This window comes from Harpia harpyja, chromosome 3 (assembly GCF_026419915.1).
Source record: "Harpia harpyja isolate bHarHar1 chromosome 3, bHarHar1 primary haplotype, whole genome shotgun sequence".
Classification (NCBI taxonomy): domain Eukaryota; kingdom Metazoa; phylum Chordata; class Aves; order Accipitriformes; family Accipitridae; genus Harpia; species Harpia harpyja.
The window spans coordinates 70,690,803-70,702,303 of NC_068942.1; the positions used below are offsets into that span (position 1 = coordinate 70,690,803).

Here is an 11,501-nt window from a genome sequence, read left to right on the forward strand (position 1 = left end):
GGTCTGAAGCATACAGGGTATGTCAGTGGAACAGTTGGGGGTATAGAAAACACAAGCCTTCAAGTACGTTAGGCCTTCAGCAATTGTGTAAGCAGTACTGAAGCAGGTTTATTTTCATATCCAATCCCTTAGTTTCATTTTGGAGAGAATTCAGAATGATTTGCAGGAATGTGAGCACATCAGTCTCATAAACCAACAGACAAAAGGTCAGTTTGAAGTGATTGCTGTAAGGCCACTTACCTCATCAGAGCACAGCACTGCCTTTGCATCTCCACCACTCTATCCTACAAGTGAAGCATAAATTGGGACTTGCCCCACCCCCAGGAGAGTACTGCTTTGACATAAACTCATAGTATCCTTAGGAACCCAGAACTTGTACAACAAACTACTTTGCATTAGCTTGCCTAAAGTTGATTCAGTACCTTAAAAGTTACCACTACAACCAAAACCAGTTCTCCTTTCACTGGATTACAAGCAAGCCGAAACACATCATATGTAAATTTTTTTACATCGAGCTCTGCTTCCCAAATATTGGTTATGAAAGAGGTAAAAGCAGATGCAAATATAGTAAACTAAAGACTAGTCAGAGAACAGGGGCAAGATGGTCAGAACTTGTCCCTCCCCCTCCCCCTGATAAGTTCATTAAACTCCAGCTTCTTACAAGTACCAAACCTTATCTGTCCGAAGTCAGCGAAGGGTATCTGATCTGCATTAAGTGCTTGAGAGGCAGGGGAAGCCAATGGATCTGGCTATTAACAACTCCCATTTCCTTTTACTACTCTCCTTCAAATAGGAAGGTCAAGGAATACAGAATGCAGCACAACACAGTCATTTCTTGAAAGTCTGTATGTATGATGTAGTGCTGACTACCTCACTTCACATGGAAAACTCATCACCTCAGTATGGCATGATTAATTGGGCTTGCAGCTTTAGAAGCCTAGCTCCATTGGCAAAGTTTTCAAAAAAATTCCTGGATTATCAACACAAGTTAGGTTTAACTTGAGGCAAATAATCACTTTTTCAGAAATTAAAGTTGTCTTGAGATCTTTGAGAACTGCCTGACTTTTCTGCTTTTATGTGGTACTAGTTTGTAGTGGCATTGCAGAGCATGCAGTATTAATTATAGACTTAACAAGACAGCATCTAGTACTCAAGATCCAAAGCAGAAGCTGAATGCCAAGAACAGCAGGTTTTGTTCCCAGCGTTAACAGACAAGTCAGTGACACAACTCATTCTTAACACTTTTATTCTTACAGTTCTATGTTTGAACTGTACATGCAGAGTTGCATAAGTCACAATAGAGATTTACAGTGGATTCTATTCTATGGTAGAGTGCAATCCAGAATCCTTAAACAGTATAAAAAACAACTTTAAACATCAAGACCTTGTTAGGAGCAAAAGGGTTAAAGCTTCCCCAAGTATTTCAGCTCTCCTAGATACCTAGTTACTAGGTACTGTATGTTAGATTAGAGTTGAAGAGCTGTATAACACTAAACAAACTTGAACATCCTGATGTCATACCATCTTTGTTACTTCTTTCCCACATTTCTGGCAATTAAGAATAAGTCAAAAACCCTGCCACCTGCAACCAGCTAAATACAGACAAAAATAACTACTCCTTACTTGCCTGTTTAGGGTTGTACAGTGTTAAAGAAAATATTCCCTCAATGGCATTTGTATCTCACATCAGCTGAAAAAGCAATGTAACAAAAATAAAGGTATAACATCTTTGAAAATAAATATAAAGAGGGAATGCAGACAAAGTGTCAAAGATTTTTTTTTTTGGCAGGTAACATTCATAATATACAAAATATAACTTATTCGTATTAGCCAAGGAAACATTCATGAGTTCCCATAAACTGTTTTAATCCACCTCCTCCATGCGTGATGTATCATCATCTCCTTCAAGAGGTGGCATCTCCTCAGTAACTGCTGGACTGGCTTCTTCTGCAGCAGTATCATCTTCATCAATGCCTGTTCAGAAAACACATGTATCATCAATGCTGAACTCAAAGCTGTATTCTCCTTAGCACTTCAACCCATCTAAGATTTCCCCCTTTTCCACAGGTACAAAGAAGCACCAAGGTGATCTCTAGACACTCGGTACCCTGCAAGGGCACATAACCACACCCAGAGTTTACTGGAGACAGGACAGATTGCTAACTTACCCAGGCCAAGTTTGATCATTCTATAAATGCGGTTGGCATGTGTCTGAGGATCTTCCAAACTGAAGCCAGAGGACAGAAGTGCTGTCTCGTACAGCAAAATGACAAGATCCTTCACAGACTTGTCATTCTTATCAGCCTCTGCTTTCTGCCTCAGTGTTTCAATGATGGAATGATCAGGATTAATCTCCAGATGTTTCTTTGCTGCCATGTATCCCATTGTGGAGTTGTCTCTTAGTGCCTGCGCTTTCATGATCCTCTCCATATTGGCAGTCCAGCCGTATGTACTTGTTACAATACAGCATGGAGAAGTAACTAAACGATTGGAGACAACCACCTAGAAAAATGAACACAAAGCAAAAGTTTGCAATTTAACATTTCAACACATATACTTCACTTACTATCCCCACTGATTTAAGCAAGGTTCAACACTGAAATGCTGCTGCATGTCACCAAGACCCAAGGCTCATGATATCGAGCTTAAGAATTTGCAACACCAACTCAACAGAACCACTCAGCTTCACTGAAAAACATAGCCACCTTGTATCTATAAAGCTGTATCTTGCAGAGAGATTGCCGTCCCTTTCAGAAAAGTCAATTGTAACACACCATTACATGAGCCTTCTCTGCAGCAACTTCATTTCAGATCATTAAACTTGTTGTATATAAACTGAGTACTACTAATTACCTTTTCTACTTTCTTTTCAAGGATATCTTTCATTATTTTGCAAAGGTTTTCAAACTTGGCTTTCTTCTCCTCCTGTTTCTTTTTCTCTTCCTCATCTTCTGGAAGCTCCAAACCCTCTTTTGTTACAGAAACCAGGGTCTTGCCTTCAAATTCCTTCAGCTGCTGCACACAGTATTCATCAATAGGCTCAATCATGTAGATCACTTCCAGGCCATGTTTGCGAAGACGCTCCACAAAAGCAGAGTTGGCCACCTGATCTTTTGTTTCACCTGCAAGAATCAAGAACACCAGTTGTGGTTTAAGCCTCAGCACTGTAACATAGCAGACAAACAACATGTCTTCTGAAGAGCCTATGCAGCATTTCCAGTGATACTGGGATGTCCACACCAGGGAAAAAACAAGGGGCACAAAACAGGTATGACAAGCTACTGCAAAGATGAGGCTGGCCTGAAGAGACTCAAGCCTTTCAAACTGACACCATAGCTTGTAACACTTCACTGGTTTGAAAGTAGATTTGTATTTCCTGGGAAACCAGGTAGAGAAACATTTCCCATCCCTGCCAAGGAAGTAAACTGAGAAGCCCTGTAAACAGCATTTGTATTTTGAAAAAAGCCTTAGTATCTGATGCCCAACTGGTTTGACCATTAGGTCTTAAAAATTCAGATACTCCTGGCTAAAGCCTGAACACAAAGCTATCTTAAAGGCACCTCAGAGACTCTGAAACATACTTTCTGGGCTTACAGGGGAAAAAAAAATGCTGACGAAGGTAGCTGTGCAAGGGGCACTTTTATCTGTAGTTAGTCCTGATGTCCTCATGGACACAGTACCATATTAAGGAACTGTAACTACTATAACAAGTATGACAAGCATGTCCTGCACAATGTGGTGCCCTTTATCTTTCTTTCTAAATTTACCAAGAGAACTACTGCCATGGTTATTTTCCATTTTCTAACCCCAAAAAGCTAACCCTATGTAGGTACCTGCATTTAGACAATTTGTTACCAACTCACCAGTAATGTAGTAGACGTGTTTCTGGTTTTCCTTCATCCGAGTGCAGTAGTCCTTCAGAGAAACCATTTCATCACCAGATGCAGATGTGTAATACCTCAGTAATTCCGACAGCTTCTTGCGGTTCTGCGAGTCTTCATGTATACCAAGCTACAAAATTAGAAGAAAAAAATGGAAACTACTGAAGTCTTAAAATTCCTTTAGACAAATACTAAACTGTGGTAGTCTAGTATTTCAGGCAGAACAAAAACGTGTAGCTTCTACAATGAGTATTATTAAGCAGAAAGACTACAAACCTTGATGTTCTTCGAGAACTGCTCATAGAACTTTTTGTAATTCTCCTTGTCTTCAGCCAACTCAGTGAAAAGTTCTAAGCACTTCTTCACCAAGTTCTTCCGGATCACTTTCAGGATCTTGCTTTGCTGCAGCATTTCACGAGAAATATTCAGAGGTAAATCCTCAGAGTCTACCACACCTCTCATGAAATCTGGAAGAGGACAGTGAGAATTAGCATTGCAGGTCTCAAAAGAAAACAAGATTACCAGTTACCACCTAATTGGCTTTGCCCTTTTAAAATGATGAATTGGTTTCTACAGGATTCTAGACAACATGAACTAAGCAGTACTTTCAACTGCTCAGGTACTTCCTGATCAGCTGTTTAGGACTCAGTCTTCCCCCTCTCAAATTTCTTTAAATATGAAGGGAAACTACAAAATTGCTAAGCAGTTTATCTATGTCTTGGGAAATGTTTTCCTCAAAAATATACTCACTCAGATATTCAGGGATCAGTTCCTCACAGTTGTCCATGATGAAAACTCTACGTACATACAGCTTGATGTTGTTCTTCTTCTTCCTGTTTTCAAACAGATCAAAGGGTGCACGCCGTGGGACAAACAGGAGAGCTCTGAATTCCAACTGCCCTTCCACAGAGAAGTGCTGTGAGAAAACAAGATGATCATTTTAGTCAATTTGCATGGCTCTCACTTCATTAACTGTTTAACAGCTCTTCAAATGCAGAAGGCACACAGTAACCATCTGACATTTCAGAAAAAACTCAGTAGGCAAGACACTAGTCAGGAACAAGCATTTTCTCCAGACAGACATACCCAAGTTCTGTTCAGTTCCTACCAGGCAAGTAGACCAATTTCGGTTCCCTGTATTATATACTAAGCTTCAGGAAGCATGTGTATTCTTACAGCATTTCTCACTATAGACACAGGAAAAGGACAATTACATCTCACCCCTCACCTTTAGCTGTAGGTCTTTTCAAAAACAAGCTACAAATTCAAGCAACTCAATTTACATTTATCTGAGATCTACTGTTAAATTTTTCAATTAGACTTGGCAACAACTAAGCTACAAACTGGTAAGGCATCTGCACTCATTTTTATTTACTGCAGATTCGACTAAGATTACAAACACAGCCTTAACAATAACCAGAATAATTGTAGCACAAAGTGTTACCCTCGCATAGTGAAGGGTTTGAATCACAGTATGATCTGGGACAATGGATGAAAGTTCAGCAGCATGTTTAGCAAGCTTCCAGGCTTTAATGGAAAGTGTAATCGTGCCTGAAAAAAGACAAGAACTTACTTTGACAGCTAAGTGGTCTTCCCAGTCATTAGTCAGACTCTTGTAGAATTCCCCATATTCCTCATTGGTTATGTCATCTGGATTCCTGGTCCAAATGGGCTTGGTCTTGTTGAGCTCTTCCTGATCAATGTACTTCTCCTTAATCTTCTTTTTCTTCTTCTTATCTCCATCCTTCTTTTCTTCTTCTTCATCAGACCCAACATCCTCAATCTCTGGTTTATCTTCGGTCTTTTCCTCCTTCTCCTCTTTTTCCTCTTCCTTTTCCTCAGCCTCATCATCACTCACCTCCTTATCACGTTCCTTCTCCACCTACAAGAGAGATCATTAGTTGAATTGAGAAACCTGTTTTATCACTAACAGCTCTAAGGTATCCCCTGTAGTCTCACAAAGCTAGAAACTACATGAACATGTCATCAAGTTTTCCTCCTTGACTCAACTGAGGACTTGCATTCTGGGTGCCGAGACAAGTAGTATTTTGTTTTCATGCGCTTATGTGGTAGATTATGCCAGTTTCGTTACACTGAACTACCACTAACAATGCATCAAGATGTAGCTGATTTTCTCAATGGTTTGGAGACCGTGATACTACTAGCTTGGTAAACACATTTTTTACTTAGTCTTGTAAAATGAATTTGTAATTAATAGTCTTGTAAAATGAAGTTATAATTAACAGAATTACATTTCTTAAGAGCCGCATCCATGTAACAACAATTTTAATTAATAAAATACAGATAGACTACTCTTTCTTAAATTTCAACAATTCACTTGTTTTAGGATGGCAATACTTAATTATTTAGTATTTCAAGCAAGGTACGTACAAAGAGTGTAATAGGATAGCCGATGAACTGAGAATGCTTTTTCACTATTTCCTTGATTCGCCGTTCTTCCAGGTATTCAGTTTGATCTTCTTTAAGATGCAGGATGACTTTTGTTCCACGCCCCAACGGTTCACCTAGAATGGAGTTCGCAGGTTTTACTTGTGCAGCAGCAGACTAGACTTTGACTAGTTCTAAAATGTGCCTTCTTTAAAAAACCACTGCTGTTATCAGTAATGTCTTCGCCACTGGGAAAACATAAGCTTCTGTCTACAGAAACAGCCTTACAGACACTTCCTCAAGCTTACTGTACCCAGCACGTATTTTCAAGTACACTTACAGATATTTTCACTAATTACTGTGCTCATGTGTTACCTTTCAAGTTTCTGTATACAGAGTGCTGCAGGAGTCTACAGAAGTATTTCCATGTATAAACTTTAAAAGTTGCATTATAATGCACCACTTACTTAGGCATTCCCTTACCACATATCAACAGTTACTCAAACTGGAATGGTGAGAACAGCTGTGCCTGAGCATGTTCTGACTCATTACTAGTACTACCCCTTTTATCTGTTGTTTTTGTCTTTCTCAATGCATGGAGTAGATATCTGAATGCCAGAAATCTTTAGAAAGCACACTTGAGCAGAAACATTCCATACTCACCATTATCAAGTCTGACAGTGAAAGATCCTCCAGCTGATGACTCCCAAGCATACTGCTCATCGTCATTGTGCTTGGTGATCACTGTCACTTTTTCTGCAACCAGGTAGGCAGAGTAGAAGCCAACACCGAACTGGCCAATCATGGATATATCAGCCCCTGCCTGCAGTGCTTCCATGAAAGCCTTGGTACCAGACTTGGCAATAGTACCAAGGTTGTTGACCAGGTCAGCTTTGGTCATCCCTATGCCTGTATCCACAATGGTCAGAGTGCGATCATGCTTGTTTGGAATCAGGTTAATTTTCAGATCTTTTCCAGAATCCAGCTTGCTTGGGTCAGTCAAGCTCTCGTACCTTATCTTGTCCAGAGCCTGTAAGAGAAGAGGCAGGATTTAAAATTCCCGGACTATTCCCAAAATCTCTGTTGTCTTATTGACGTGATCCAGGCTAAGAATTAAGATACTTACATCTGATGAATTGGAAATCAGCTCCCTCAGAAATATTTCCTTGTTGGAGTAGAAAGTGTTGATGATCAGAGACATCAACTGAGCAATCTCAGCCTGGAAGGCAAAGGTCTCCACCTCCTCCTCCATAGGTTGGTCTTGAGTTTGCACAGCTTCCGGCATCTGTAAGGGGAGAGAGTTGAAATCTCGTCCTCAACGGCTTCTGCACACATCCTTTTGCAGGCAGTGACAATGGCATTCTAAGGCAAAAGGTATTTAACTACGTGGTTTCAAATACAGCACCCCATAGGAACACCCCCCCGATCTCATTTTCCTACCAGTAACAACTCCAGAATTGAGGAATGCAGAAACTAGATGCAAAATTTTAACTACACGCTTGCTTTACCTTCACTTTAATTTGCACCACTTAGAGTAACACAGAACTTTTCCTCTCTTCCCCATTAATTTACAAATTAAAATGCAACCCTTACTTCTGTGTCACAGACCAAGTACGCATTACAAAAAAAGAAAAATGCAACTGAGAACTTTGCCCGACATTTGAGAGGTTAGTCGCAGTACTCTGTAGTCGATTCTCACACTAAAATCTCTATGCTTTCCTTTTCTCACATCCACCATGTATTTTGCTCACACAACTACTATCTTCAGCTGCAGACACTGTGCACAACTGCAACTTACATACCAATATGGCCCAGCCGAACTCGTTACTCAGTCCTACACAGATTATCCGAACTTCACCGCCCACCTGCTGCCTAGGCTATTCTCTGCACGAGTCAAAGTTCAGGAACGACAGATCCAACTCAATAAGGAACACCCCACCCCACCCCCACTTTAGTGGCTACGGAATGGAGACCAAGCACAATACTGTAATCCTTAACTACAACGCTAACAAGATAAGAAATAGCCAGCCGATCAGCTACGGGACCTGGCTCCAAACGCCCCAGCCGGGGCCGCCGCCCGTTAGGCGGTTCAGGAAAGCCGCCGGGCGCGAGCAGCCTCCCCGCGCGCCGCCGCGCAGCGCCCCCTGCAGGCTCTGCTCGGAACCATCAAAGATTCTAGAAACTGCCAGAGCCTTCCCCGCCCGCCCCCCCCCCCCCCCCCCGCGCAGCCCGCAGCACCCCCCGCCGCCAGCAGGGAGCATTGCCCCCTCCACGCCGCCAGCAGGGAGCATTGCCGGGCCCCCCTGCCCGGGCCAGCAGGAAGCATTGCTGCCGCCGCCGCCCCCCCCCCCCCGGCCGCCAGCAAGGAGCACTGCTGCCCCCCCTCCCCGGCCAGCAAGGAGCATTGCCGCCCGCCCCCGCCGCCAGCACGGAGCGTTGCCGAACGGCCCCCGCTCCCTCCCCACGCTTGCCTTAGCCGCTTTTCCCCTTAGAACCGCCTGCCGCAGTCCCTCCGTCTTACGCCCTCATGGCTGAAAGCCCATTCATTGAGAGCAAGGCTCGCTCGCTGTCCGCCCCCCCCCCCCGCGACTGCCCCTCCGTAGCGGAGTCGGGTCGCCCCCCTTGCAGCCCTGCAAAGGGGGAGCTAGTCCTACACGTACACCCCGAACAATGAACAGCCTCCTCCACCCGCCACCGACGCCTCCCTCCCCCAACTCTGCTAGCAGAAAAACCACCCCCCCCAGGAGCTGCCCGCCGGTTTTTCCCCCTCTCCACCCCCTTACTTCAGAAACAAACAAAAAAACCCATTCAATATGCTGACTTTAGAACCATCGGCACCTCACTGCCTTTCAACCACACCCGGACTGCGAGACCGAGTACCCCTCCGAGCCCACTTCAGCTTTAACAAGGACTAAAAAGGGGATTAAAAAAAAAGGCACGTCCTGCACCACGCGGTTCCCTGTATCTCACCACCCCCCCCCCCCCCCCAGTACCAGCACGGCGCCCAGACATGCACCAACCGCGGGCGTTTGAAAGGAAAGCGCTCCCGCAGAAGAGCCATCCCCTGTGTATAACCGGCTACCGCTACAGCCGCCTCCACCGCTCACCTTTACGGGGGGGAAGGGCTGCTAGTCTCCTCACTGAAGCTCCCAATACGCTCTACCTGCACCACTGTGCCTCCACTAGTGCGCGCTCCCCGCCGCCCGCTTCCCTTATATACGCCCGGCACCGCCTCCTTCCAGAACCATCGGGAACCTTCACTGACAGGCACGGGGGAGGGGGCGGCTCGGCGCTGGGGGGGGAAGGGGGCGGAGACCCCGGGCCACGCCGCGAGGGGGCGGGGTCGAGCCGCTCGCAGCCAATAGTAGCCCTCCGCGACAGCCGTCCGTCAGAGCGCGAGTCTCGCGCAGGCGTTTTCCGTGGTCTCCGCTGTCAGGGCGAGGGTGGGTTCTGCGCATGAGCGGGCGGCTGAATGAGCGCGCGCGCGCTCCCCATTTGTCCAACCGTCGGCTCGGCCGGTGGGGGGGCGAGGGGGGGGAGGGTCAGTGGCGGGCGGGCGCATGCGCGGTTGCCGCCCGGGGTAGCGGTTGGGCGCGCGCGGCGCCGAGGGGGAGGGGTCCGGGGGGGATTTGCGCAAGCCGCGGGTGACGTCATTCGCTGCCCTACGCCTCTCAGAACGTCCTAGAAGCGGCCCGCTGCGCTCTTGAGAAGGGCCCAGAAAGTGGGGGGGCTCCCCTCCCCGCCCCCCCCAGCCATCTCCCGCCGGGAGAAGGGCCCAGAATCGGGGCGCGGGGCCGGAGCCGCCCTGTCTCCCCTCAGCGCCCTGTCTCCCGCTCCGTGGCCGCGGGTTAGTCGCGCCGGGTGGCTCCCCGCAGGCCGGTTGTGCAGGTGGCTGCGGATCTGCTTCCCCCCCCCCCCTTCTGCCCCGAGTCGGGGCTGCGGGGCGTGATGGGGAGGCTGCGGGAGGGCCGGGCACCGCGGGCCTACCCTGCCTTGCCCGCCGGGCAGGACCCGTCTGCTCTGCTAGGCGTAGTTGGATGAATCACGGCTTAGGGATGCTGTGGTAAAGCGTTTAGCCTAATCAGGGAAAGCAAAAGTCGCTTCTCGCATGGCAAGTATCAGTCTGCAAGTTGCACAAAACCATGTCCCTTAGTCTGTGTTTCTTCAGGATAAAAAAGAGTCAAGGGATCACATCCAAGCAGCTCAAAAGACCTACATAGCTGTGCAGTTACTTAAGGGTTTAAATGTTAATAGTAGACACGAGACAGATGCCAATGTCGTTCAGTTTGTTAACAGCCCATAGCCTGAAACCCGCGGGGTTTCTCAGCCCGGACCTGGCTTTTGCCATCTAGTCTGTGGGAAATCTCAGCTGATGTTCAAAGGGCACAGCTACAGACGTTTTTAAACATACGTTCATACATCTTGCATAAAGGCTTTGATAAGTACACATCTCATTACACCCAGTAGCTCTGCGATTACAGCATTTAGCAGGGGGGTATTTTTACATCCTGAACGACCTGATTGGGAGCAGGGAGTTAAATGCAGGACTTCCATGTCTCAGGAGAACGATCTGCATCACGTGTTCCAGAGCAGGCTTCTAAAACTTTCTTCTTGGAGCTGATCCACTTTTTGGGATATAAATACCAAGTGAAGCTGCACGTTACAACTGTACACTGATGTAAGCATCAATCTAGACAATCTCCCTGCTCTAAAGAATAGCTACTTATTTACTTGAGGAATAAGAAGGATTTTGTTTCTGTAGCAAAAATTTGTCCCAGATGCAACTTCTTGGCATTTTCTGTTGGCTCTTAGGTGTACCCTAGACAGCTATCTAGTTTAACATCTGACTGGCTTTTAGGAATCCAATTTTTATATGCCTAATCAGCCCTTCTCCCAGTTAAGTATCCTAAATTACACTGGGTAGCATGCCCTATGAATCAGGTACTACAATACTTAGGTCCATTAATGCATTTAACCAAAGATCCTTATGCTGAATTTAACATCCTTAGCATCTGTTACCCTGCAGTTTGACCTAGACAAGCAAATCTGATTGAATTGGGGCCTACAGGCTTGATTTTGTTGCAGCATCATGTCTTTCAGGGAATTTTCAGTAATTCTCGTTATCTGACAAGAAGATACTTTAAGTATGTGTGTAAGACATCACGTAGGACCTATCAGGGAATTAAAATTACAGCTTGTTTCATTGCAGTTTCTGCAGTATCTGGATCTGTA

At 45.6% G+C, this 11,501-nt stretch overlaps 1 protein-coding gene across 1 annotated transcript; it reads right to left on the bottom strand.

The window, feature by feature from the left end:
• Window positions 1-1,229: 1,229 nt before the first annotated feature.
• Window positions 1,230-9,554, bottom strand: HSP90AA1 (heat shock protein 90 alpha family class A member 1). The gene is made up of 11 exons (XM_052783192.1): window positions 9,377-9,554; window positions 7,396-7,554; window positions 6,933-7,299; window positions 6,273-6,406; window positions 5,455-5,763; window positions 4,632-4,797; window positions 4,158-4,348; window positions 3,864-4,011; window positions 2,854-3,122; window positions 2,169-2,502; window positions 1,230-1,974 (listed from the first exon to the last, which is right to left on the bottom strand). Exons 2-11 carry the CDS (start codon window positions 7,552-7,554, stop codon window positions 1,865-1,867), a joined length of 2,187 nt encoding a protein of 728 aa, XP_052639152.1. The 5' UTR covers window positions 9,377-9,554; the 3' UTR covers window positions 1,230-1,864.
• Between the last annotated feature and the right edge of the window lie 1,947 nt (window positions 9,555-11,501).